At 41.0% G+C, this 27,724-nt stretch overlaps 2 protein-coding genes across 5 annotated transcripts; both read right to left on the reverse strand.

Annotated features, from left to right (window-relative positions):
* Positions 1-8,515: 8,515 nt before the first annotated feature.
* Positions 8,516-14,788, reverse strand: LOC147218831 (uncharacterized). 4 transcript variants are annotated; one of them, XM_086173220.1, is made up of 7 exons: positions 14,396-14,788; positions 13,260-13,437; positions 12,516-12,613; positions 12,303-12,429; positions 11,939-12,198; positions 11,330-11,576; positions 8,516-9,051 (listed from the first exon to the last, which is right to left on the reverse strand). In XM_086173220.1, exons 1-2 carry the CDS (start codon positions 14,672-14,674, stop codon positions 13,348-13,350), a joined length of 369 nt encoding a protein of 122 aa, XP_086029346.1. In that variant the 5' UTR covers positions 14,675-14,788; the 3' UTR covers positions 8,516-9,051; positions 11,330-11,576; positions 11,939-12,198; positions 12,303-12,429; positions 12,516-12,613; positions 13,260-13,347. The 4 variants fall into 4 exon arrangements, with proteins under 4 accessions (XP_086029346.1, XP_086029345.1, XP_086029347.1 ...); XM_086173219.1 differs by having other exon boundaries at positions 12,516-12,641; XM_086173221.1 differs by lacking the exon at positions 13,260-13,437 and having other exon boundaries at positions 12,516-12,641.
* A 3,884-nt stretch (positions 14,789-18,672) lies between these two features.
* Positions 18,673-26,819, reverse strand: LOC147218832 (angiomotin-like 2a). The gene is made up of 11 exons (XM_086172334.1): positions 26,649-26,819; positions 25,382-26,176; positions 24,708-24,876; positions 23,226-23,370; positions 23,051-23,140; positions 22,113-22,408; positions 21,769-21,944; positions 21,571-21,672; positions 21,279-21,475; positions 20,987-21,118; positions 18,673-20,501 (listed from the first exon to the last, which is right to left on the reverse strand). The coding sequence occupies exons 2-11, from the start codon at positions 26,095-26,097 to the stop codon at positions 20,416-20,418; spliced, it is 2,109 nt and encodes a 702-aa protein (XP_086028460.1). The 5' UTR covers positions 26,098-26,176; positions 26,649-26,819; the 3' UTR covers positions 18,673-20,415.
* Positions 26,820-27,724: the final 905 nt, after the last annotated feature.

Here is a 27,724-nt window from a genome sequence, read left to right on the forward strand (position 1 = left end):
AATAAAAGGCCAAGACCTCAGACCAAGAAGATGTTTGTGACTTAACATTAAGACATATGTTCATATTTTGTGATGATTAATATTTTCTTAACACATTATTTGTATTTCTGTTTACATAATGAATATTTTTATGTCTTGTTAAATTATCAAGTGTCATATACATTACATTATCATACATTACATTAGCATTTATGATTCTTGTTTCACTGACTGAGCTTCATCGATTCCATTTTCAATTAAAATGCAAAATTGACTGCCCTACTGCCTTGATTCGCACGTTCAACACCATAACTTTTTTTTTTAAATATGAGGTTACTGCAATGTTTTTGTCATAGAGAAGTCTAAAAAACTGCCAGTAAATGTACATTTTCTTTCATTTACAGCTTATCCAAAAGACTGCTTGAATTTCCCAACCACAGTCTGTTTTTGTCTCAGTAAACAAATCTCTAACACCTAAACCACCTTTGGGGCCATTAGGCAGACTTAAACACTGGCACGCACAGCTAAAGCAAATAATCCTGAGACATTCTTAAGTGTTTTGATCAAAATGGGAAACTGACCTGTACAAATATGATGCACATTCAACAACTGCAAAGATGTTTTTTAACAACATTCTTATATGTTCAAAATTGAAGATATTTTATTTTTCCCCTCCCTCTTTTTTCCAAAAAATAGAAGCAACTTAAAACACAATAAATCATAAACCCCATGAATCTCTGTTATGATAATATCAAAATGAATCAGAGAATTTTGTTGTGCAAATTTTCTTTCCTTTTGGAGGCTTCTTTAAGAAAGTCAGTGAATGACAAGGAGTGGTCAGGATGATCTTTGGATATTTATTTGAGGCCTCAAAGGTACAAGTCTCACAGGAGTGCAGAGTATTCTGCAGGAGAGTGCAAAGACTCAACTCTAGGATATGTTTTTTTTTTTTTTATTCCTTAGCAGCAGTGACGTGTGACGTGCGGTGAGGTTCATGGCTGGTGAGGCACTGACGTCATCAGTCAGATTTACAAACATATGAAGCCTACAGAGTAACTTATTCACCATTTTATTGGCAGCAGTTGACGTGTTTTGTTTAAAATAGCATATCAGTATTCTTTACAAATACAAACTGTAGCACAGAAAAAAGCACATTTAAAAAAACGTTATTATCTCTTACCTTTACTTATAAATGAACTCCATACGCCACTCCTTCTGAAGAAAAGCATCGATAACTTGCTTGTAGAAGTCTTCCTTATCTTTATTCGGTTTTAAAAGTCTCTTTGTCTCAATGGAAATCGCTGCCAGTCCTTGATCGGTCGTGTTGCGACTGTTTGTTTTGAGTCTTTTCAGTGCTGAGACTGACCGCTCCACCGATGCTGCCGTAGCCGGAACGGTGACCGACGGCCGGAGCAACTTTGTTGCCTCAGGAACAGTTTGAATGAGATCCTTCTGGGCCAAAAAGTTGAAAACTGCCCATGAGATTTACATTCATCCCTCACTGTTTGTGAGCGATACAGCCCGATGAGATCGGGAAAAAATGACTGGATGGCTGCTCTTGACGTGCTAACTGTTTACTGTAGCCTGTTATTGCTAATTCTATTATTCTGTATCCGAGTAGTAAGAAGGATCCCTGGGATCATCAGTGCCCCCTACCGTGAGGCACCGTCACTGCGTGCCTCACTTAATGTCTCTTCGCAGTCGTTTTATGGTTACGAGAAACACGTTACAGTTGTTGACGAAAAACATTATACCGGTACACTTCAGCTAAACTACAAGAATTCAGTTCATATATTAAAAGTGTTTTTTTTAATAGTGACGTCCACAGAGACAACAATACGGTCTCAGCGCACAGCATGCCAGCACAGTTAGCAGAATCATTGTGCAATCCACAGTGGGCTCCGCTGGTTGCTTTGTCACCACGCATCTCTTCCTCATATTAAAACGGTAAATGTGATTCTTTTTCAGCAGTTCTGAAAAAATAAAAATAATGAAGCTAAGTGGAAAATAACTTTATAGTACAAATCAATGAATAAATATAACCATTTAATTTATTTTTTCATTTTACAATTTTTTCTTTCCATGATGACAGGTGAGGCCCGGCCTCCCCTGCCTCTACTGACTGCATGTCACTACTTAGCAGGGCCCGCCTTGAGGACTGACCCCTGTGTACTTGTTCTCCATGGAACCAAAATGACAAGCCTCTAGTGCAGGAGTATGTACAGAGAAAGCAAAGGAGAAGCGGGATACTGAGGAGACTGAAGATAACAGACAGGAGTACAGGGAGATAGCGTAAGGTACAGATTGAGGTAGCAAAGGCAAAACAAAGGGCGCAAAATTACTTGTATGCTTAGTTTGACAGTACGGAGGGAGCGAATGATCTATACAGGTTGGCAAAACAGAGAGATAGGACAGAGAGGCAAAGGGAATGACAAATGCTGGAAAAAGAGTGATGGGAAGATGGAAAGAGTACTTGGAAGAGCTGATGAGTGAGATATCTGGATTATGTATAGTAGCTGAGACAATCACTTGTGTGATTCACAGGAGCTGCTACTGTTGTTTTGCATAAAATGAATTTGTACAATAGTCTTGCAAAGAATAGTTTTGGAGGAAACTATCTAATCCTTTAAAAAAGCTCAAATACAGGTACATGAAACTTACAGTGATGTGAGACAACCATGGATGACTTCCTATGAGTGAAATGAGTATCATAACGGCAGACGCTTTAAAAATAACTACCGGGTATGCCTAAAGAACTCTCATTCGAACTACGTTTTACGAAACATTTAGCCATTTTGCAGACAATAAAGGCCTCGTAACAAACTATGACTTGTTTCTTTGTTTTAACATGACATTAAAAACTCCATTCTCGTGGTCTGCAATTAACATTACATTATTTGCTAGATTACTGGTTGCTCGAATATACCTGCAAATTGTCACCAAAGACTTATTTTACATGATAATATTGGTAAGCAGCTACTTTCAGTATCTACAATACGGTCACAGATGTTATCTAAATAACCATGAAATCCTCTATGTTCATTGCTGACTTCAACTATCAGTTGACCAATTACAACAAACACAATTTTACCACGGAAGTTTAAAAATTGAATTTTAAATGGTACACAGGATTGTCTAAATTGGCTCAGAGGTTATCAAGACTCACAGTCATCAAATATTATAAACAATATTTATTAAAAAACAAACCAATCTCTCAAACTAAGTTACTGTCAAATGACTGCAAAGAATTCTCAGTGTACTCAAGTACTTCCTGCTGATGGAGGCTTGTGCTACTAATCGTCCTTTATTATGATTAGTATTGAGGGAAAAATGGTTTCATCTGTGAAGGAAATGGAAACCTTTTTTTTTTTTTTTTTTTTTTTTCAAAATCACCAGCTCATCTTTTCTTCTTGCAATGTTATTTGTACAGACATTGATCTATTTGCCTGACAATGGCAAATGGACATCCAATGTCAATCCAGTAAAGATATGGCCCTTCAAGTAAAATTCCATGTCTTTTTTTCAACAATTGCTTGCACCAAATAAATTCTTCAGTCCCCTAGCTTCTTATTAGCTTCTTTGTTTTGCTGAGCTCTAACCGTTGATTGTTGTTTCATCATGTGCAAAGTATAATCTGACTCATCATGATTTTTTTGGTCTCCATCCTGATTCCCTTAAAGTCCTCTGTCCACGGCCTTGTTTCTTTCTGTGTCTTTTTTTCTGTTGCCAAGTTTTCTATTGTCAGCGTATGAGCTGATCATCACTCTCCTCATTATTGGAATAAGTTCTCTTTTTTCTTGTCTTGTTATTTAAAGGTTTATCGTCCACATGAACTAAGCTGCCTCCAGCATTTCACATCAGCCTCCCACTTGGTCTCTCTGTTCTTCTCTTATTGGATTTCCCTGTATATGCTGTCTTATGCACTTCATTTTCCATTTCCTGCTTTCCAACTTTGACAATCTCTGAATCTGTGCCATTCTGGGTCCCAATTCAATCAGTAATATGTGTCATTTGTCCTTTCATTTATTTTTCCATTCTTTGTTTCACACACAAAATGGCATTTATGGTAACACTGCATATGACACTTCAAACTCATTTTATGATTGGAGGGTTTATTACAGAGTCAGCACTTGTATGGTTTCTCCCCTGTGTGCAGGCATATGTGGGACTTGATGTAGCTTGACTGGTTACAACCACGCTGGCAAAATGAACACTTGAAGGGTTTCAATCCTGTGTGGACAACAGAGGGTTGAATTCCTTTAGGCCTTTGTGGACTGCCAGGTGAATGCAGCGTTTTTTTTACAAGTGCCATGAGACTTCAAGCATTCTCACTGGCGCATATTTTCCCACAAATATTGCATGAAAATGGCTTTAACTTATGGTGACATTCGTGAGGCTTCAGAATACTAAAAAACATCCACATTCAGGGCAAAGCTCACTTACTCTGATGCCATCTGGAGAACTCAAAACTCCTTCTATTTCAAATTCATCTTCATCATTGGTTTCCTCCTCAGAATCCCTTGTAAGCTCTTCAGCAAGAACACCCTCCATAGGATTGCACTCTGAATTCACAGATACTTGACAAACCCAGCCTTCTCCATCTGAAGGATTGCATTCATCACTAAAGATGATAATCTCAGAGAAAACATAACTGCCTGGGCTGTCATTAGCTGGCGTAGCATGTAAATCATACAATGGCAAAAATGACAAAATAGGTTTCAAATTCCTTTCAATGCAGAAATAATTTAGACATATCATCGTGAGCTTTATTATGTTGAGGGACATAACAGTTTACGGGGAACCTGGTTTTCATGATAACAAGACGACGGATATTCTTCTCTTCTATGTGTGTGTGTATGAAAGACTTAAAGAATCACCTTCTTAGCACACTGAAAGGTTTTTACAATAAAAAGTGAAGGATTCACTTACCAACCTCTTTCAAAAGATAACAACGGTGGCAGTTTTTTGAATTACAGTTTTTTGAATTTGTACGTATATGAAATTGCTTCTGTATGCAAGAAGGCAGCAGATTTTATGAAACTTGTCTTTGAATACAAATATATATATGCCCATGCAACAATGCAATTCTTTTTTCTGTCATAAAGTAACATAAGGTTGTTGTTTTTTTTTAATTGAGTTGTCAATATGTTACCTTTCTGCCCTTAATCAGGTCCTGATCTTTTGCCACTGGGACACTGGCATTGACCTGGCTTTTCTAAGGGTTTGTCCACCCACCACGGAGGCATTGCTGGTTAAGGGTGAGGAGTAACTAACTCATGGATGACTTTCTCCATCTGGTTTGCACTGACATGATGGACACTGGCGACGAAACAGCTGCAGGAGGCAATTTTCATACACAACAAACTTTCCTTTCGGTAGGAGATACTCTGCCATTAAAACAATACAATTCTCTAACTATGAAATGTATATTAAGAGCCCCGAGCTGATTTACAGAGCGTGAGAGTAAAATGAGAAGATCATAAAGCTGAACCACCTCTTACTTTTGTAAGCTCATATTCTGTTTAAGCCGGCTGTATCCTGAGGCGACAACTTTTTTAACATCAAGGGAATTAGATGATAAGAAACCTCTTGGCCCACTTATGACTTGGATACCTACAAAAGTAAAGTTCTGTCTTCAAGTGAAAAGTTCAAGGATAAACTTCTAAGACTTTTAACAAGAATCAAAACATTCTTAAGTGTGAAAGATTATGTTAATGGATGATGAAACAAGCACCTTACCTGTTGAATCCTCTCTTGATTCTTCAAGATAGGAAGTAGGCCTATCATGTCTTATCTGTTCATTAATCCTGTTAGCAACCTGCGCATTAAAGTCCATTGACGCGGCGCATGTGATTCTGGGAAGGTGCCTGCTGGTCAAAGTTACCTCTGAACATTTTACTACTGTTTTAATCAATATCTTAGCCCCAAACAGGTGCAGGGAGACAATTACTTTTTGACAAAGACAATTAGAAATGAAAAGATTGCAGGTTGTGTGAATGTTTTCTTGGGGGGTGATTTTAATTGCACAAAGAACAAACTTTTTTAGACCATAATCATCCAGCACGCTCTTAGGCAGCTGGTTTCTTCCCATGGCCTGGTTGCTATATGGAGAAGGATGTACACAAGCTGCAGACAATTCATATGGTCCCATACACACAATTCCCAAATTTCCTAAGCCCACCTTGACCAGTTTTACATTTTTTGACATCATTTAAACATCTTAAAAACGTTTAAGATTTTATGTGTAGGTTCACTGTTCTTATGTTAGGCTTTATTGGAAGAATCCCAGCTAAAAGCATCCATTGGCATTTCTATTCGGTTTTAATCCATGATCACAGGCTTAAAGACACGCTAAATTAATTCTGGATTGGTTTTAGACAGAGAGAAGATGATTTTACCTGTCTAGGGCAATGTTGGAACCATGGGAAGGTTCTTATCAACTAGAGCAAATGAGTCAGCAGAAAATCGAGGGCGCATTGAAATCTAAAAAGCAAAAAAGCAAAAAAAAAAATGGCCTCAGCCAAACTGCTAGACACAAAAGTACAGGGTCAGGTCCCGAGTCCATGAAATCACAGAAATAGATGCTCCCTCTAGCTTCTTCTTTGGCTTGGAAAAGAAACACGAGCAAAGGAAGCTGGTCCACTCAGCAGGAGCTGAGTGAATAGGGCCAGATAAGAAAGAGGGCAATTGAGTCATACTCCTCCCTATACTCAAGCAAGCTCACTGAAAATTAAATGTATGAGGATTTCTGCTGAGAATTACCCCTGGTCTCTGCAGAAATCAACTCCAAGTTAGAGTCCCCAGGACAGGAGAGACCCCAGGAGTGTCTAAAGAACTAAGACACTGCTAAAGGACTTAGACACTGCTCTTCACAGCATGCAGAACTGCAAGGTCCCCAGCACTGATGGTCTGGCAGTCGAATTTTACAAAGTGTCCTAAGACATTTTAGCCAACAACATTTTTGATGTTTTAATGAAATTCTAGCTCCCGGTTCACTAGCACTGTCAAGCAGGAGGACATCTTTACCCTCTTGCCCATGACAGGCAACCTAGAAGAAAGACAGAAAAAACTGGCGCCCTGTATCTCTTTTCTGTACAGATTACAAGATCCACTCCAAAGCCTTGGCCATCTAGATAAAAAAGGCCATACAGAAAGTAATCCATCAGAATTGCACCACTGAGTACCCACCGGGTTAATGGCAGATAATATTGACCTAATTCAGGATGTTTTGGAGGTCTCCCTGGTATTAGGTGTAAACATTGGCTTGATCGCATTAGGTCCGGAAAAGGCATTTGACCCTGCTGAACACACGCTTCCTATGGAAGACAATCGCATGTTTCGGGTTAAGCGCTGTTCTCATTGCTAAGATCCAAGTGTTGAACAGTGACAGCAGCAGGGCTGTGTATTGTCTGGAGTGTTATATGCCCTCTCCCTGGAACTCCTCCTTCAGAAGATACCCACTAGTATACAAGCCGTGCTTTTACCAGGTTGCAATAACAATTTTTTTTTTTTTGCCTATGCTGATGATGTTGTTCTTTTAGTAACTGACCAGGAAGACATCAACACATTTGCAAATATTGCTTTTATTTCTTCTGCCAAAGTAAACTGGGAAAAAAGTGAAGGACTTGAGCTTGTAGAGTGGCGTTGAGGCTTCCCAGTTCTCCTTCAGAACCTTATAGAGAAGAATGACGGGATAAATACTTTGCCACTTTGCCAACAAAAAGTTTGCAAAGCGGAGCTGGCTACACTCCAAAATCTCATTTAGAGGCAGTGTTGGTTTTGAACAACCTGGTGGAACCCCCACAGTGGCACCAGCTACCCTGTTTGGATCCTCTGCAGGTATTTTGACCCAGGCGTGGACCAAAATGGTTACATTTTTTGGAATGGTTTGCACTGGGTTCCAGTCAACTTTGTTTTTATCTAGAGACAAGGCTGGGCAGGGCCTTGTCCAACTGGCCAGCAGGACAGCCATATTTAGAGAACAATTTGTTCAGAGGTACCTTGCAGGACCCCCTGATTTTAGTTTGAAGGGAAGAAGCCAGCTGCATCTTCAGGCACACTAACAACTTAATTGCCCCTCTGAGACAAATAAAGTTTTCTGATTCTAATTCTGAACTTGGCAGTGGATGCTGCTCTGTTTTTAAAACAGCTCATGGATGCAGCAGGGCCAGCACTCACTAACACAGAGGCACTGGGCTCTCTGCTGAGGATTTGTTCTACCCAGATGGTAGAAAGAAGCTTGGAGCAAGGGGGGCAGAAACTGTTCACAAAAGAAAACAGCTTCCTTCTCCTGTACACTGACAGAAGGGCTCAATCTAACCACGCGGATGCTTTCTCTGATCTCCACATGAGTCTTGGTTTTAAAGACCTAAGCACTACATTACATTACTTTACATTACATTACAGCCATTTGGCTGACATTTTTATCCTAAGCAACTTCCATAAAGTGCAATTCAGTCACTGAAGTACCAGTAGTCAGAAGTCAAAAGTGACCACTCTACCAAATAGCCATCTCAAAACCATATACATACATTCATTTCTTCGTCTTTTTTTTTTGTTGTTTTTTTTTGTTGTTTTTTTTTTCGGGGGGGCTACGTGCAATTAGTGGGATAGTGCTTGGTGAAGAGGTATGTTTTCAGCTCATGGGGAGAGATGGGCAGCAACCCCTCTGTTCTGTCCTTTTTCAGGAGTTTGTTCCACCACTGAGGAGCCAAGACTGAGAAGAGCCAAGACCGGTCTGATCGGCAACCGGGGGCTCTTAGTGATGGGGTGGACGGTCGCAGAGAGGTGGCAGATTGGAGGGGACGGGTAAGGACATGTGGCTTGACCATATCCTGGAGATAAGACGGAGCTGTCCCATTCACTGCCCAGTAGGCGAGCACCAGGGTCTTGAACTTGATGCAGGTGGCCACCGGGAGCCAGTTTATTCATTCTTCCATTCACTCCTTCATTTATATATTCACTCAATTACTCAATCATGCACTCATCCATACATCCATTCAACCCAGATACCCATAGGTGCTGTTGCTGTAAGCATTGTTCTTCTATTGCCAGAGTTAAGCAAGGGGGCTCCTGAGAGAGAGAGAGAGAGAGAGAGAGAGAGAGAGAGAGAGAGAGAGAGAGAGAGAGAGAGAGAGAGAGTGAGAGAGTGAGAGAGTGAGAGAGAGATAGATAGATAGATAGATAGATAGATATTGTTAAAATACGTGTGATCAGTCATCTCCAGTATATACATAGGAATTTCCCTAATATGACCGAACATCCAAAATATTTGCACCATGCTTGCAATTATTATTCTGTGAGTACATGTTGTATACATTTTGTATACGTTTTTTACCCTCCTTGAGATTGAGACTCCAATTAAATAGGTATGTTAATGTTCATTTCTGAGAGTGGAAATTGGGTTTTTGTATGTATTATATGACCAGGTTTCTCCGTCATAGCCAACATGAGTGTTGAAATCTCTCAACACAACTATGGAGTCACCAGGTGGTGCACAATCCAGAACACATCCTAGCAACTACAAGGAGGTTAGATACTGTGAGGAGTTGATCTGCACATAAAAGCAAATAACTGCCAAGGCTCCCTTTACCTACACATGTAATTGCAAGATGGATGACCATCTTGTTCACCAAGGAAAACTCAGACACACTGGCACGCAGCTTGTGAGTAACCCCACAACCACCAAACTCCTTCCACACTGAGCAACTCCAGAAATGAAAGTCGACAACCCCTCTGCCTAAAGGAGGGTCCAACTTTTCTAGCTGTTACCTTCCCTCTTTGCACCAGTTCTGGTTTCTGTCTCAGCTGAGTTGACATTTAATGCCTCAAATACCACTCAGGTATTCACCTGTCTGCCAACCAAAATACACAGCAATTGATCATGATGTCTGTCCCGGTGAGTAAACACAAGAATTCTGACAAGGTCTGACACAAAATTATCTGCCATCTTACATTTGTCCCTGCCTATTGTTCAGCAGTTTGTATTTTATGTTTCTGTCAGATTTTTACTGCAAATTACAATTTCCTTCCCATGACTATACATGTATATGTCCTTGGAAATATATAAACGAATGCACAGAAAATTAAATCCCTTATTCATGTTAATATGACAGCATGTGGTTTGATACAAATAAACATTTATTTGATTAAAAACACATTAACACAGATGTTTCATCAGTGCTGGCAGTTAGTGTTTTCATGTCACAGCAAAAAGTTTCCTGGTACGATTCTGACAGGGGGGGGCTTTCCATGTACAGTAGAGTCTGCCTGCTCTCCCTGTGTCTGTATGGGTTTCCTCTGAGTTCTCCACTTCCTCCCACAGCCCAAAATAGGTAGTACATCAACTGAAAACTCAATATTTCCCAGACATGCTAATGAGGGTGAATGCTTGCATGTCCCTTTATGTTGCCCTGTGATCGACTGGTGACCAGTCCAGGATGTAGGCTTCATCCCCACAACCCTCATGAGCCTGACTACAGAACAAGCAGCATAGATTATGAATGAATTAAGATTTTCTTAGCCTTTCCTCTTCCACCTCTGTTGAGCTGAAGGATAAATTGCTGTTGGTCCCCTGCTTCTAACTGTATTCTGCACTGTAGTGATTTTCCACCTTCTGACCCTTTACATTGGCAGCAACACTGCTCAAGCAACAGTTAATTTGTCCAGCCTGGACTGAGTTGCCCTCTGCATCTGTCTTTGGCCTTCCAATAGGCTTTATCGCTATCTTCCTTTTATTCTTTGCAGTATCACTTTTCTTCCTCGTCCTTTGTTCTACATTGTCAGAGTCTCGTGCTGTTCTGTCTGTTTTGCTCTTCTTTTGCTCACAGGTAGGAGGCGACAGGTGGTACATAACTTTTCAAACTCACATTGTGATTGAACCATTGCTAACAATGATGACATTTGTATGGCCTCTCTCCTGTGTGCAATCTCATGTGGGATTTAAAGCGGCCTGATCGGCTGAAGCCACATTGGCACACTGAACATTTATATGGCTTAACCCTTGAGTGCAGTACTGAGTGTCTCTTAAGTGAACAGTAACGGTCAAATTCCATCCCACAGATGCGGCACTTTAAATCCTTGGCATTTCTGTGACCTATGAGGTGAATGCGGTGTTCTTTATAGGAGGCAAACGTCTGTGAACAGTCTGGACATCTATAAGGCTTTCTTTGAATAAGATGGGTCTGCTCATGACAGACTTTCTCCACCTTTGATTTGAACTTAACATGGCAGTATTTACACAGATGATCATAGCAGTCTTCATGGACCCGACTGTGAGTCTTGATTGAAATCTCATTTGCAAATCTCTTGCTGCAAATATTGCAAGAATAGGGTTTAACTTTGTGCTCACATGTGAGGTGCTTCCACTTGTTGAAGAACATTCCACAATCTGTGCAGAGCTGACCGGGTTTGTTGGTGACAACAGCATCATCGTCATCTTCACTGACGTATTCATCAGATTCAGTCAGAGCATCATCCGACGGATTCCACTACTCATCAGCTTCCATGTCACCTCTGTCAATTGATCCCATATCAGCCTGAGGATAACTTTGCTCACCAACAACGGCAACAAGCTCTGAGATGTCTGTTGACTCTGCCTGTGTAAGATAGGATGACATTTATTAGCTAATCAGAGCCATACATAGCACAAGCAATTGTAATTTTAGCAGAATCTTAGCGTCCGAAAGCTAACATCTGTACGTGTCTATTCTTGAAACATAAGCTGTTTATTTTCTTTTTTCTAGGGTTTTACAGCAAAATTTCAATGTGACAAAATAATTTGTATTAGTCTGAGGTTACCCTATCACTAAACCCTTGAAATCATTAAATTATTTTGATCGATATGTGAAAGTGTGTGTATTTGTGTTTGTGTGTTTGTGTTTGTGTGTTTGTGTGTGTGTGTGTGTGTGTGTGTGTGCGTGTGCGTGTGTGCGTGATGTGATGCAGAAATCCTGACCACCTGTTGAGCTTCTGTGGTTCCACATCTGCCTCCTGTCAGGTGTTGATCTTCAGAAGCTGGAACTTGTGCTTTAACCTGACTTTTCCACTGGTACTTGTACTCACAATGAAGGCACCGCTGATTCAAAATGAGGAGCATTGTCCCCATGGACAATCTTCTCTGTCTTGAGTTTACCATCACAGGATGCACACTTACTGCTGAACAACTGCAGGTGTTTTTCATTCACAACATACTTTTTTTTCATCTCGAGAGGTGCAGCCCTAATAAAAGATTAACACCATATAGAAAGGGAATCGGAGTATAAAGTCACATTTTTACAACCAAATTGTTGGTAAAGTAAAAGTTACTAGTAAAGTAAACTTACTTTTCCCTGATCAAATCAATATTTGCTGTGTTTTTCAGCATCTGAACATAGTTACAGCTGAAACCATCTGAAGTGTCGGTTGAAAGGGAGACATCAGTCAGTGCTGGGTTTCTGTCTCTGCTGACACCTGTAAATTGCAAACCCGCCATTTTAATATATGAAAAAACAATCTGATTCATTTTTATCAATGCATAATTATTCAAAAATCAGTACCAATCATGATCAAACATTCTTCTGACTCAGAAGCTGAACAAGAGCAAGTTTTAGGGCAGATCCAGCTGAGACGCGATGTCTGTGGTGTCTGAGAGTTCCTTTAAAAAATATAAGTTGTCATTAAACCTGAAATATAGAAACACATTGTTAAAAGCATACAATTGTTTCACATCATTTAGATCACTAATCAATCTTCTCATTCATTTCCTTTTGTTGGTCACCTTCAGGGGTTGCCACAATGAATTATCGGCCTAAATCGAATCTGGAGCCTCATCTCTCACACCAACTAACTTCAAATCATTTTTCAGCCCATCAGAAAATCTCCTCTTCAGTCTTACTCTAGACCTCCTGCCGGGCAATACCAACCTCAGCATCCTTCTACATAGACATTAGCAATCCCTCCACAATATATGAGTTGAGCGCTGAAACATCTAACATGTAATGTCCCTCTGATAGAATTGAACTTTATGAATCCTGAAGGAAATTATTTTGTCAGAAGGCTCTGAAATTACAGTAGTCCCAACTAAACATGAAATTGATATCATTATTGTATCAGGATCCCTTCCTGCAGATAGAGGAATATTACAGTTTGATGGCCACAATTAAGAAAGCCCTCCTTTGGCTATCTGTGATGCTCCTCAGTGTTCTCAGGCTATGTCTGAAAGTGCTCTGGTCAGACCCCAGTATAGCATGCAAGGGTAAGAGGTGTCATCCATGACACTGAGCAGCTTTCTCAGCATCCACCTTCAATGGCGACTTCAGTTCTACTCCCAGGATGGAACCATTCTTCCTGATGAGCTTCTTGAGTCTGTTAGCATCAGCTGCCTTCAGCCTACTGGCCCAACATACTACAGCGTAGAAGATGACGCTGGGATAGAACATCTGCGGTATGGTTCTGCAGACATTGAAAGACCTGAGTCTCCTGAGGAAAAAAAGACAACTCTTGAATACTGCATCTATGTTCTTAGTCAAGTTCAGTTTATTTTCTATGTAGACGCCCAGGTAATTGTCGTCCACAACGTCCACATCTGTTCCATGAATGATTCATTCCTGATCCTGTCCAACCTAGTCACGCCTAAAGAGAATCTCAAAATTTCCATCTTTGCTACCTCAAGCTCTCCCTCCTATTTTTTCTTCAATGCCACCGTCTCTAAACCACACAACAATGCTGGTCTCAGCACCATCTGGTACACCTTTCCTTTCATTAGGGCAATTAATGTATGTGGCCCCTGTGCAAAAAGCCAGTGTTTGCGTCTGTTAGTGTGTAACAATGATTTCTTTATTAAGTTAGTCAGGTAGCTGGCTATTCATTTGTTCGTTGATTATTTAGAAACGTAGTGAAGTGAGTCACGAATGTTGGGGTTTATGTTCATGCTTGTTTTCTGTGTGATTTTGTGGGTGTGGTTTGGGGTGCACTGAATTCTGATGGGGTTTTAACTGGAATTGAGCAGGAACAGTTAGTTGTATTGCAGGCTTGTGTGGCGTGGTTGTGGCCAACAAAAGGTATTACTCAATAAACAGATGTTTTAACGTCACACGGGTGTTTCCCTAACGAAAACTTTACAGTGGAAATACTAAAGGTGTGACTCTGGGGAAATACACTCATCTTAGAAACCATGAAGTTTGGCCAATTATTATTTTTCTGAATATCTGTTTAAGAATGAAGATATAATAATTTCAGGGAGATAAGGAAAAGCTCACTCTTTCAATTTATATTGAAGGGGAGGGGGGTCACCCTGAGGTAACACAAGGTGAGGATTTGGGCCTGACAACAATGTCAGCGAACCAGTGATGTTACAGTGTAGTTCTGAAACGATGCATTTGTGTTACACTTGTTTCCGTGATAAAACTCGGCGGCCTGACCGTCCTAGAGGACTCACCGGGAAAATCTCACGGTAGTCCGAGTCGGGGTCGACAGTCAGAGACGGGACAGCTCCGGGCTTTAGCTGGACCGAGCCGGCCGGAGTGGAGTTCTCGAAGGACTCAGTGGTAAAGTGCTCTTTACAAATAGTGATGTCAGTCCAAGACGACTCTTTAAACCGCTGGCTGTTGACCTCGGCAAGAAACTGGACCCATTCCAGTATTTTCTCTGAATCCTTCGGTAACTGAAACTGTTGCTCGTTGCGACGCCACGAGTCACTGCGGTGACCGGAGCACATTCTGGCCGCGGGTTGTGTGTCCCGAGTGGTCCGGAAGATGAAGCTAAATTGGTAGCAGCATGTAAGGCTAAAGCTCTTTAAAGCTAGGATACAAGCTAGGCATTTTAGCAGAGACTTCGGTTGGTCAAAAGTGCGGTGACGAAGCGGAAATAGGCGGGGTTATGTTACCTTTATTTTATTTTATTTATTTTTTTCTTCGTTATTTTTGTTTTTCTTTGGGGGGGTATGTTACCGTGTGCGCTCGATTCCAGGGATTTGTAACATGATGCGTCGCCCATCGCTACCAAACCACTGACAGAGCGCAACATAAAATAAATATTGTCGTCTTTACATATTCAACGTCCAATGACACGTTTCAATGGTTTAAGGGTATTCTCACGGTTTCTTGATTTAAGTCCTGTTTAGTGGAACTCCAATTGAAATCATAGATTGTTTGGTGTGTAAAGTCTTTAAGAACGATGAATTAATCCTGACACATTTCAGTCATTGATTCCCAGTGCTTCTCTCCTGTGCTTCTCTGTAACATTGCCAGGATGTCAAACTCATTGCAGTGATCGGATACTGTGTTTCACACTTTAATATTTCACTTCTAGCCAGGGACAAGGAAAAACATCCTTCAAATGATTGACATTTGGATGTAGGGTCTTTTAAGTCTTTATCTCCAGCTGCTTTCTCCTTTTATGATTTATCATGCCTATATTAGCTTTAGGTAACTGAACAAGCCATGAGTAGAGAAATCACATTATTGGAAACGATTCGTGCATCTTCTGCCACTGTCTCTCAATCTTCAGATCCACTGTTCAATTGCAGAAACCAGCAAGTCTTGATACTGCATGAGTGAAAATGTGCAGGTCAAGTATGATACCAGCAAGTGGTGCTGTTCAGCCTCAAAAGTACCCACGTCCAGACTCACTTCACAGATTGTTGAATCGTTGCCAGTACAGTGTTTGGCTGTGAGATAGCGCGATCACATTGTTTGATGTTTAAATGGTTTGGAATTCAAACATACCGGTTATCTCAATTTTGGCAGCCCTCTATAAGTGTATCTAACTTTGGACATTGAAAATTGCATGTGGTGGATTGTCACACAAACAACAATGGTGTTATACTTGTTCTTGGCGTCACCTGGATATTGCCTAACCTCATGACTAACTGTAAAATTCTCCTTCTGCTTCTCTCCAATTTATGATCACTGTTTCTCCAGTAAAACATTCCTAAAAGATGAGCTGAAAATGAAAAGATGACGCATTGCAGTTTTACTCAACAATATGTAGTCAACAGATTTAGTCCCTTGAGGCAAAGTGCATACATTTTTCATGGGTTGGAGCAAATTGTACCGATGGTATGAGCTATTTTATCTCATTTGTGGTGTCTTTGTTTTTTATTCATTTAAATTGTACCTGAAAGTAATGGAATGTATGCCTCTTAAATGTCCTATAAGTCATAGGTTGCTGTTGTCAAGTCAAAAACATTGCAGTTGACGAACTGCACTTTTCAGAGAACAGTGCAAATTGTACTTACAGTGCCTTGAAACGCACAAAGCCCTACATTGCATCTTAGAAGGCATATTGTTCTTGGAGCACTTGTGTTGCTATGAGTTCATGGTCTTCTCTGCGGATTTAAACATTTGGCCACCATGTCTATCCTATGTCTTCAATGTCAGGTGGTGATAAGTTACTCTCTTGTGTGGCCATTGGCATGACACATGCTACAAAAAGGCAAAAACTGCAAGGTTTTAACTATAAAAGACAGAGATGGTGAAGGGATTTTGGATTTATGCTCAACATGTTTTGAGGATGTGGTATCTGACAAGTTATTCCGTGCGTCCATGAACTCCTGCTACATATACATGCCCTGAGGTGGCTTGTCAATCAGACTCTTGTCAAGCAGCTTTTAAATTCTTCAATAGCCCCAATTTGTGAGTATTTGTGTTCATGATGGTGACCATACGTTTGCAATAGTGCATGTGCTATCTGGAAATTAATTCCATAAAAACCTGGATTATGGGTTTTCTCGGGTGGTTGACCTAAATTCTTGTAATAGTTGCTTTGCTAATTGCCCTGTGAGAAGAGAAACAGTTGCCATTTTAAAATGAATCTTTTTATCCTTTGACATCTTCCGTGAGAATATATTTACAAAATTCAATGTGCTGAAACTTGAAAGCCTGGTATGCTGTTAGGAATGGGCTGTTAACCTGTAAATACAGGATGGTAAACAAACACATATTGTTGGATGGATTCCATGGTTTACACAGCAACAAGCCTCTTTCTTTCATGGCGGTTGTGGTCAAGAGGAACTTTTCATGTGACTGAGCTGCTAAAAGGAGGGAGAACTATTCAAAAAGTGTAGAAATGATATTTTCCCTGGATGTTTGAGCACAACAAAATGTGCCCCCTGATTCCTATTTACATTCTTTCATCATATCAATTCTGGGAAAGAGTGAGCTGCCGTCGAAACATGTCAGCTGCCTTTCACATTTACAAAGGAATGTTGGCAAGGACTCACAATGTTGTCAGGCAGGACACTAGATAAGGACTCTCAGTTCATAAATAAGATTGATGGCATTGCATACCATTGGTTCCTGCTCTGTGTTTTCCCATACAATTCTTTCTCTCCAAAACATCCATACTATCTCCCAAGATCACATCCTCTCTATCTTAGTTCAGGCCTGATTAGGTGCTTTCCCATGTTCCACATCACTTTATCAAGCTTCAGTCCTAAGAGATACATTCTGCTGCGTGGTCACATATGAATGCTTTAAACCTTGCATTCAAGTGAAATGACTAAACTAATTTATAATTACATTATCATATTAATTCATTGTCCTTACAGATTCATTGTTGAATTATTCTATCGGTGACTCTTCAATCAAAAGAAGAGATACAGTTTCATATAATGGCAACTACGTCACCCATGTACTGTAAAATAATGGTTTATAAAAGATCCTATAAAAGATGTGATATCTTGAGTTTGAAAGTCAGAAAACAAGTTATATATCAAATATCTTTAATGTTCGGGCATTTTAAGGAAGTTATTTTTAATCAACAAAAATGTTTTAATAAACATTTTTTAATATTTTGTATTTTTGTAGACTTATATTACTGAATATAGAAATCATATTTATATATTAATAAAAATGCTTGTTTCAAATAAGTGAAACCCTTTTTCAAGTTATCATGCATTGGATTAAAGTAACGATATGTGTTTTAAGTCATGGCATTTCTTCCTCATTCCAATTTTCTGTTGAGAAATGCTCTACAATGATATTTTGTATTTCACACACATTAAATGCAGTGGGATGGCCTGTAAAGCATGTGAGTCAACACCTTAACATTCATTGTCCCAACATTGTGAAGTCTCATTGCCAGAGCTGCTCAACTGTCCCAAACTAGAACAAGTTGATATCTGTGTGTGTGTGTGTGTGTGTGTGTGTGCGCGCGCATGCATGTGCATATGTGAGACCTAGGGATCTACTCTGAAACAGATACCACATCACAGAGCTCTCCATTTTCTCATCAAATCTCCATAGCCCGTGGCATGTCTCAAAATAGTTGGCCTTCTCCGGGTGATTTATTGGTGGCAATTAAAGAATGCAGCACATGTTGATAAAGGTGGATTGCAGCACAGAAGAGTTTGAAATGGCCTGAGTACCTAATGTAAGAGAAACCTGCCTTTTGTCAAGTATTGGGTTACGTGTTGCAAAGAGAATCTGATCTATGACAAGCATGCTCTTCATGGCAAGAGGAGAACAAGAGAGCAGGCCACCCGAGAAAGCTGAACCAAGAAGAATGCCGCTCTGGTATTCATTAATGAATTCTTCTCTGGGGTGGAAGAAGACAACAGGAATGAGGACATGGTGTGAAAAATTGGGAGTGAAATGAGAAGATTCACAAGAGAAACTACAGGGCTAACGCAAAGATAGATTATGACTGTATGCTAACAACATATTTATAGCATCCTATTTATTTTACAATTCTCAAGCCAGAAATGCAGTTCATGTAAATTAAAAGATTTTATTGTTTTATGAAATGTTACTTGATTTCAACTTTAAAAACCTTCATATTGTTTGAAGTTCACAGAAATGTCCTTTTGAAGTCAACACTTGGTTGGTTGTATACATCTCAACACGACCGTGATTGTCGCCACATAACTTAATTAAAAAAAAAAACATACAGAAATTCTTTGGCATCCTGCTCAAAGCACTATATTATCTAAAATAATAATGCATACATCTGTATAATAATAAAATAATAATAATAATATTAATAATAAAAATAATAATATCCTGTTTGTTAGTTTAAAGCTCACAGTAAACAAAAGAAAAAAAACATTGTGTAGTTTTAACCTTTATCTGCAATGGTGGCCTAACCGGCAGGAACACCAAGTCAGAGAAACATTCACACATTTTAATCACACATGCAAACAAACTTAAATAAGAAAAAAAAAAGAAATTGGAAAATAAAACAACAGATGATGAAATCAACACCAGGAGGCAACACCCTTACAAAATTACAAACATCAGGTCTGTGTCAGTTTGGCATAAACACCAAATTGTCTTTTATACATCATGTTTCTCACTGCTTGCATACATCTTCACCTTTGCAGAGCCAGCTGCTCAGGCATAGAGAATATGGATAGCAGGAGAATTTCAACAGTGTCTTGTTTGTTATGAGCTTAAATTATTGGCAAATAATAGCATTAGAAGGGAGGTCTTCCAAACAGATAAGATCCATGTGATGGAAATGAGGTTACTAAGGTTAAGTCCACATTTTTTGGAGAGGAGGGGAATGCAGGTCAAATAACCTGGTTCTGAATACATATCTCAAAAAGCATGAGGCGAGTTAATATTTGGGGTATGTGGAAACCAAATAATATAAATATGCAACTCCTTAATTCAATGGATGGAAAAGACGATTTAAGGGACACTAAAGATATGAAAGCAGCATTTATATATATATATATATCCATCCTTCGCCTGCCGCTTATCCTGCACTCAGGGTTGCGGGGGAAGCTGGAGCCTATCCCAGCTGTCATCGGCCGAGAGGCTGGTTTGGTCACCAGTCAATCGCAGGGCTACATATACAGACGAACAACCATTCACTCACTCATTCGGGGGCAATTTTCCCAATTTTTTTCAAATTTACCTCGACTCAGAGAACATGGAGGAAACCCACACAGATACGGGGAGAATATGCAAACTCTGCACAGAAAGGTCCCCTTGTCAAAATCGAACCAGGGTCTTTCGTGCTGTGAGGCTGAAGCGCTAACCACTGCGCTATCGTGCCCCCCTATATGTATATGTATGTGTATGTGTGTGCATATATATAAACACCCACACACACATGTACGTATGTATGTGTGTGTGTGTGTATATATATATATACATATATATATATACACACACACACACACACACATATATATATAAATATGGTAGCATATACTCTCTGAGAACATGTTACTCTATCACAATCTGCAATACTGTCCAAGTACCTCAGAGGATTCATCTTGTCCCCCCCGCAGAATAGACTGCCAGCAGCTATCCAGCTAAGTGAGTGTAAGTGAGTCAAAGCACAGCTCTGTTACTTAAATGTGAATACAGTTGTTTTTGTTTGTGAAGGCCTCTTCTCACAACATTGATCTAACATTAAATACTCCACTATTCTCTATTCAAAGACTTGTGCTCTTATGGTAACCATAACTGCTTTCCTTTGTCATTCAATATCAACTTTCAGCTTCTTTTAAATGAAGATTTCCACTGCCTCTGATTCCAACTCATCCAGGCCTCTGAATGGGTTTAACAACAACTTCTTGGGTGCTGCCTTATCTGAAAAAAGACAGTAGAAAATGGGAATCATTATGAGAAATGTTTTAGGGCTTACATTGTGGAAAACAACCCAGATGCAGCTCTGCTATCAGTGACTAAAGGTTAACAGATTTTCCACACTCAAACAGACCTCCGTGGTAAATGTGCTCAGTCAACAGAGCCACATAATTTCCTAACCATGCACATTCCACGAGGCTAACATTATGAACCGTGACCTGTACAGATAGCATCTGATTGGCTGCTTGAGTCACAGTACGGTTAATCAATGTGAACATCCTCAGACCTCAGGTCCAAACATCCTCTAATGTTAACAGAAAAGTAAAGGTACAAACTGTTTGGTTAAGTTTATAGTGCAGGGGTATTCACTCTTGACATGAATGAAAAGTATGAGCACATAAGCAAATAAATGATAATTATTCCTACCCTATTTGACTAAACATTCTTCATAAACCAACATACACTACCTAATTTGATTGCTTACTTACCACTGTTTAGCTTAGTTACAGTGATGGCCTCTTTGCTTTCGGTTCCCTCAGTCGGCCTTTCTAGTGTTGCAGGTTCAGATTGAGCTACAAACTGGCGGTTTGTCAAAGTCTGATCATCTGAAAGACTTTTGCCTGTAAAATGAAATCTTGTCAATAATGGCTCTTTCAGGTTCTTAAAATGACATTACAAAAAAATTCATCCTAACAAAATTTAAAGTGCCTGGAGTACATGCGTGAGTGTACTCTATGTGTAATACAAGAATAGTAGGACATGAATAAATACAAGGCTCACCTCTGCTTTTGGCTGTGCTCATGGTGGTACTAATGGAGGGAGTGGAAGAGGCCAGGCGCAGAGGGGCCCCGGCTGTGTTCAAAAGGCTTGTTCGGGTACATTGCTCATCTTTTCGCCCTTGATCTTGGTGCAGTCGTTGGTTGAGCACCTTGATCACAGCATCTTTTTCCAAGATTTGAGCATAAAGAGCACGGATTCTGCACCAAACAAGATGGAAAACAAAATATTAGCAAGCATTTAACCTAATGACACAAAGGATGTTGAAGAGGAGTCTTCTGTTGAATATTCGCACCTGTTCTCCATCTCTTGATTCCTGTAGTCAGCCACTGGCAAATCCTCATTGAAACTGTTGTTGGAGGAGTGGCAGGGCGAGTGGTTAATGATGGTGGTGTCTCTGTAACAGTTAGGACACAGAAGTTTAGCTTGATTCGAATGAGATCTAAAACTGCAGTTTAGATATCAGAGCAAATACTGGGGCGACAATAGTTACCTCTGCGCAGCAGCAGTGGCAGCCACCTCCATGGCAAACTGTCTCATGGTGCTCTCCTCTAAATACTTCTGCTCCCAGCGCACCATGTCTGCTTCAAGGGCCAGGATACGTTCTTCGCGCTCATGAAGACGTTCTTGGAGGGAATTTATGGTCACACCTGGTGGCTGGGACTGCCTCTGTTGGGGAAAAAAAAAAAAAAAAATCACAAGATGAACAGATCTAAGATTTTACAAAGATTTTCAAAGCACTTGAATGTATAAATACAAAAACTTAAGTGTTACACTTAAAGTATAAACTTTAAGTGTTCCAATGGCATCGGTTTCTGATTTTCCATGATAATTCACCTGTTGTGCCCTCAGACTCCGAAGCTCCTGCTCGAGCCGCGTCCTGAGCTTCATTTCCAGGCTCTCCCTCTTCTCACACGTGGATTGTAGCTGTGCCAGGGCACTCTGAAGCCGCTCCACCTTGTCTACATAAGCCCTCTTTCTTCTCAACTCCTCCTCAAGTTGCCGGCCGCGTTCAAGGGCTGCCTCTAGAGCCTCTTCAAGCCGCTTTGCTTTTAGACTCTGGTCCTCTGCTGTGGCCTTCAAGCGCTCCACTTCACGCTCTACACGTTCCCGCTCAAAGTTCTGCTCCTCATCTGGGACAAAGAAAAAGCATGGAGGGTAAGTGAATGTGCATAAAAATAGAGCCAGGAATTTAGTTTGAAAGTTAGACCCTTTACTGAGACACAAATGCCGCAAGATGAACTCATTCCAAATGTGCCGATAGAATTTTCTTCAAAAGAATGAAAATACCCGGCCCTGTAAATAAGTACCAGAACTGCTACATGGTGGCCCGTTTTCATTTAGCAAAGCACTCATGGAATGCAGAGAGGAGGAAGGAGGCAGGGGGAGAAAGTCGCCCTATCCCTTTGACCCACATAGCACAGAGCATTCCTCATCAAGGCCATACAAACACCACAGCTCTACTTGAGTCCAGTTCCTTAAACAGACAACATAAATCACGCTAACAACAGGTGGGGGAAGCTCTTTGCTATTACTTGCCCTGTGATTTAGTGCCATTTCATTTCCCTTCTTCCCTTACAAAGAGGTGCATGAATTGAATTCCCTATTATTAAGCCTTCTTACCAAATAAGCTGAGGTTATGCAAGTGAAATTCCTGCATGCAGGATATCCTTAGCTACAAAAGGACCCCATGCTATCCCACAATCCCACTCAATCAAGCATGCTGATTATAAAGGAGTATGTAGCACAGAGCGACAGAGAACATTTGTACTTACTTTGTTCAAGGAGTTTAGCCATTATGTGTTGGTTATGATCCGCAGCCTGGACTTCTTTAGCGACGTGTGTTCTCGCATTTTCCAAGTTTTCTAGGATCGAATAAAAGACAAAAAAGTTAAATCACGCTTTAAAGAATGGTTGGTATAGATCTACTACCATGGCAATTGCCTTCACCTCTAAGATCTCGGTTGAAGTCCTGCAGCCTCCTGATCTCAGCTACCAACCTCCGTCTCAGCGTCTGTTCCAGATTTTCCCTCTTACTGCTGCCCTGCATCAGTTTCTCATAGGCTTCAGAAATACGCTGGATCTCCTGCTCCAACTAAAAGCAGAAAGTGAGGAAGAAAGGAAAAGGAAAGCCGAAGAGTGAGGATTGGAGAAAAGGAAAAAAAAAGGACAGCAGAAATAGAGTAAGAAAGAGGAATTTTTGGTTAACCTACTTTACAGGCCAAAGACAAACTGGAATGTTGATGCATGTTGCGACAGTACATAGATACACATGTAGGCACATATTTACTGTGGGCATAGAACACTCAGTCAGAGTGAGTGCAAGTGTGTGTGTGTGTGTGTGTGTGTTACATTTTTGAGAAGGAATTCAAGCCCACACCACTCCCTGTGAGACTGATTTATATCTGCATTCCTGAGGGCTGATAGCTCTACTACCAGGTGTGAGCGTGACCGCGTGCACGAACAAAACTTGACATGGACACAAAGACTAACATAGAGAGGTCCGGGCGAACTGCCAGTAGAGGGAAGGTGTGCATGTCTGTGCCTGGGTTGTGGAAACGACAAAGAGACACCCACCATTACAGCCATCACACAGGCATGTTTACTCAGGGCTGCGGCCTGATGGAGAAAACTTTCCAACCCTGGTAATTATCATTCTTCTAGGCTGAGTCAAGGCAAGAACCATGTGACATAATTCCAGCAATGAGCACAGTGGATTCTACAGATTGACTAAGAAATCTACTGTCTTTGAAGCCGCCTCTTCCATGTTAAACAAGAAATTATTTCGTAATTTACGTGGAAAATGCAAAGACTCAGCGATTCGAGAATCAAGCGGCATGTGAAAAAAAATCAGGGAGAGAATGTGAAATACAGGCAACTGGTTGGGGAAACAAAAAGGGCCTTTCACTTTTTACACAGCAGACTGCCACCTGCCATGGACCCCCACCCCACCCCCACCAGCTGCATGCGGGTCACAACCTAATCAACTGCTGTCTGACAAGCCCTCCATTACATTGAAAATCTATGGCCTCCCTGGAATTAAAGTGCACAAACACACACACACACACACACACAATATCTGGCCTCCACTAGGTCAGCTAGACAATGAGGGGAGTGTGGCCTAACACAGTGGCAGCCTGTGACCTCTGTTTGTGCCTCTGCGGTATGGAAGGTAGCAGCTGCCGACCTCATCTGTTCAGTCCAGCTGAGGGAGTTGGCCTGGTATTGGATGTCAGAAGCCAACTGTTGACTGGGCTTGTGTTTCATGGACAGGTTCTTTGATTATTATCATGTAAATATACTGAAAATTCCCCACGGAGACAATAGATTGTTGGTTTTTGCCATTTTTTTTACAGAGTTACATATGACATGTAAAGCGCAAAGATATCAACTGTAAAATAGTGCGGTCTGTCACAGATTCCCTCGTCTTACCTTCTGAATACGACCAGTCTTTTCCCTGTGTGCTTCTAACTCTTGCCTCAGGCGCTCATTCTCCATCAACAGCAGCTCCACCTGGTTGGGCTCCTCCATTCCAGCAGATGGCAGGCTGGTGAAGGTATTATAGCAAGTCACTTCAGCTGTTTGCTCGGACTGGATATACCTAGGACAGACAATGAAAACTTGTAAAAATCTGAATCCGACTGATCAAATTTAGTAACTTTCCTTAGTCCCCTTAGGTCTATGTCAACGGGGGAAAGAAAGGGTTTTATTTTTAAGACGGCATCCAGTATTTAACCACCAATGGCTGTAGCATGGCCTATATGAGGAACATAGTTTTGAAAGGGCATCTGAGACAATTGAAGTATGTGAGACCGTCCTGTTGTGCTATGCCAAGTATTACAAATACTTAGAGGGTTGGACTGGTTATATTGTAAGTTTTCATGAAAGAAAATTATCAATATTTCACTGTGTGACTGACATTAGCAGGCATGTGATTACACCTGAGAAACACAATGTCTTGGAAGCTTAGTCGAATGCGAATGCTCTATAACAAAAATCACATCACAATATACAATGCCATTTCAATGTAGTTCTGCATAGTTACATATGCACACATATACAAACAATTCCACACATAATCATATCCTCAAAGGTTGCCTTTGTACCTGTGCTGCTGAACTGGCTCTGGGGCCTGATGAGGGATAAACCCCTGGCCCTGGATGGGGGCTGAGTACTCAGGTGGTGGGCTGCGCTTCTCCAGGGATAGCCCTGTGTGTTGGAGGCTTTGCTGGCTGAAATAAGGTAGCTCAGGGTAGCTGTGAGAGGTGCTCTTGATTGCCTCTGCTTTAGCAGCCGCATCATTTCTCTCAAGAGATATTTGCATGCGATGCTCACTGAGCGATCGTGCATGGCTGCACTTCAGCTCCATCAGATCTGCCTCCTCGTGGAAGGCCCCTTCATGCGATAGTTTCCCCTCATTGAGCTGCCTGATAGGGCCTGTGGGGACCCAGTGAGAGGCAAGATACTGGGAGTGTGCCTTGGCTTGCTCATACGTGGGCAATTCCTCCCCATGTAGTTGATAGAGCTGGTAGCCAGTTTCCGAGTGGTGGTAGTCACCCTGGTGCTCTTGGCCCTGGGGCTCTTGTCTTGCGGAGAGCTGAGGATACGGAGGATCTTCTTGGGTGAGACTCTCCAAAGAGGATCTCGGGCTCCTGGCCATGTCACCCCCGCTGCTGGGTCCACTGTTGCTTCCACTGCTTCCACGCAGGGCCTGCTGCTGGATGGCTAATAAGGTGCGGGTGTCCGTGGGGTTTCCATAGCGAAGTTGCTCCTGGATGAGCCGATGCAAGACCGTGCCAGACGGTTCTTCGGTGGACGACATGCTGCTTTGTAGAAGCCGCTATTCACTTTCTAAAGACTGAGCTCCTCCCCCCCAGTATTCGGATCAATATGCTCTGATCCTATAAAGAAGAACAAACAAAATAAAATTGGCATTAGTCATGAGGCCAGGAGAGGTTGTACATTATCTTGTAGTAGTTCATTCAAGCGCTGGTAGTAATGTCACTAACAGATGTGTGTGCTGAAGCTAAAGAGAGGTTGGTTGTCAGCATCATGTAAATTCAATCGTCAGAAATCTGTCAACGCGGAACGTTGTTTTATTTCTAGAAATAGACGGAACCCGAGCGTCACCGACTGACGGCCCTGACAACAGCGACGACAGAAAGCGACACTTTTTTCCAACGGCAAGCGAAAAAAAAGGGGGAGAAAAAAAAAACATGCCCCGAAAATTCCAATCTAACAGGGGAGCAACAGCGCAGCACCAAACTACCGTGTAAAATAACCAAAGTTTGGACGGTCGAATTCGGTAAGTAAGTTTTGAAATGTGTTAATAGTTGACTGATTTACAAAAACCGCCGTTGACGATCGTCTTACCCGCTCACGCGCTCATCGTTAGCCAAGCGTCGCTTTTTAATCTCGGAATAAAATCTCGAAAAAAATCAAATCCTACGGGTTCCATATGTTCCTGGAGTCAAACGTGTCTCATCGTCCTTCCTCCCCCCTTTTCCCCCGGACGGGCTGCAGCACTTCCCTCTCGCTGTGAAATGGTTGCGGAGAGAGCAGGCGGCGATAATAAGTAACCGAGGAGGGACTGAGGTCGGAATGCTAGGAATGTAAAACGCGAGGTCCCTCGGGGATCAAAAGCGTAAAAACCCGTTGGGGAGGGGAGGAGAAGGGAGGGGGGGAGGGGGAGGGGAGGCCGCCAATTGTAACTGCCAATGAGCAGTTATAATGAAACGAAGGCTCGGGAGGGGGTGTTTTTAAAACAAACAAACACAAAAAAAGTGTATTTATTTTAAATAAATGTCCTTCTGTTTGAAACGTATAATAACAAGACCGTTTTAAAAGTACCGTTGCCGTGCATTCTTCCCTTCTTTATTTGCTTTCACTGTTTAAGTAACCCCCTCACGTGTTTGAGTTAAGATGAATGAATAGGAATTTAAATAAAGATACGCGGGAATGACCAGAGGTTAAATACAATAAAAGAATTACAACTGTTATTGTTACAACACCGTTACATAGCGGTTGGTGAAAGCAGATAGTGTTTTATCCCTTAACTATGTCACATTATATTGAGTAAACTGCCAATGCGTTTTTGATGTTTAATCTTGATCTGCACATTGACGTGTATCAACTAGAAGATCCATCCATTGACAAAGTAATACAACTGAATCAAAAGAATGTCATTTTCAGATAGTGAATTTCATACATTAAATCCCATTCATTTAAATGGTGGTTATTTGGATTCGATTTTCATGGATTTGTGCAGAAATCCAAATACTTTCATATTACAAGACAATTTTTTAACCCCATCTTTTTACTCAAATACCTTAAGCATATGTGGCCACGAGAGTTTAAACCCTTCCGCCTCTAAATTGTTCTTAGACGTATGTTATTGTAAATAGAAGTATGAACTCGGATTTAATAAAAACATAGTCGGTGAGATTGTG

Source organism: Fistularia commersonii, chromosome 25 (genome assembly GCF_037954325.1).
Source record: "Fistularia commersonii isolate RoL2024-O1a breed Wild chromosome 25, RoL_Fcom_v1.0, whole genome shotgun sequence".
Classification (NCBI taxonomy): domain Eukaryota; kingdom Metazoa; phylum Chordata; class Actinopteri; order Syngnathiformes; family Fistulariidae; genus Fistularia; species Fistularia commersonii.

Excerpts from the sequence above, each read along its gene's own strand:
- LOC147218832 (XM_086172334.1), bottom strand. The coding sequence starts at position 26,097 with ATGTCGTCCACCGAAGAACCGTCTGGCACGGTCTTGCATCGGCTCATC. Across the intron at positions 24,877-25,381 it reads GAGCCAGTTCAGCAGCACAG|GTATATCCAGTCCGAGCAAA; the intron begins GTACAAAGGCAA and ends TGTCTGTCCTAG. Across the intron at positions 23,371-24,707 it reads AGACTGGTCGTATTCAGAAG|TTGGAGCAGGAGATCCAGCG; the intron begins GTAAGACGAGGG and ends TTCTGCTTTTAG.
- LOC147218831 (XM_086173220.1), bottom strand. The coding sequence starts at position 14,674 with ATGTGCTCCGGTCACCGCAGTGACTCGTGGCGTCGCAACGAGCAACAG. Across the intron at positions 13,438-14,395 it reads ACTACCGTGAGATTTTCCCG|GAGACTCAGGTCTTTCAATG; the intron begins GTGAGTCCTCTA and ends TTTTTTCCTCAG.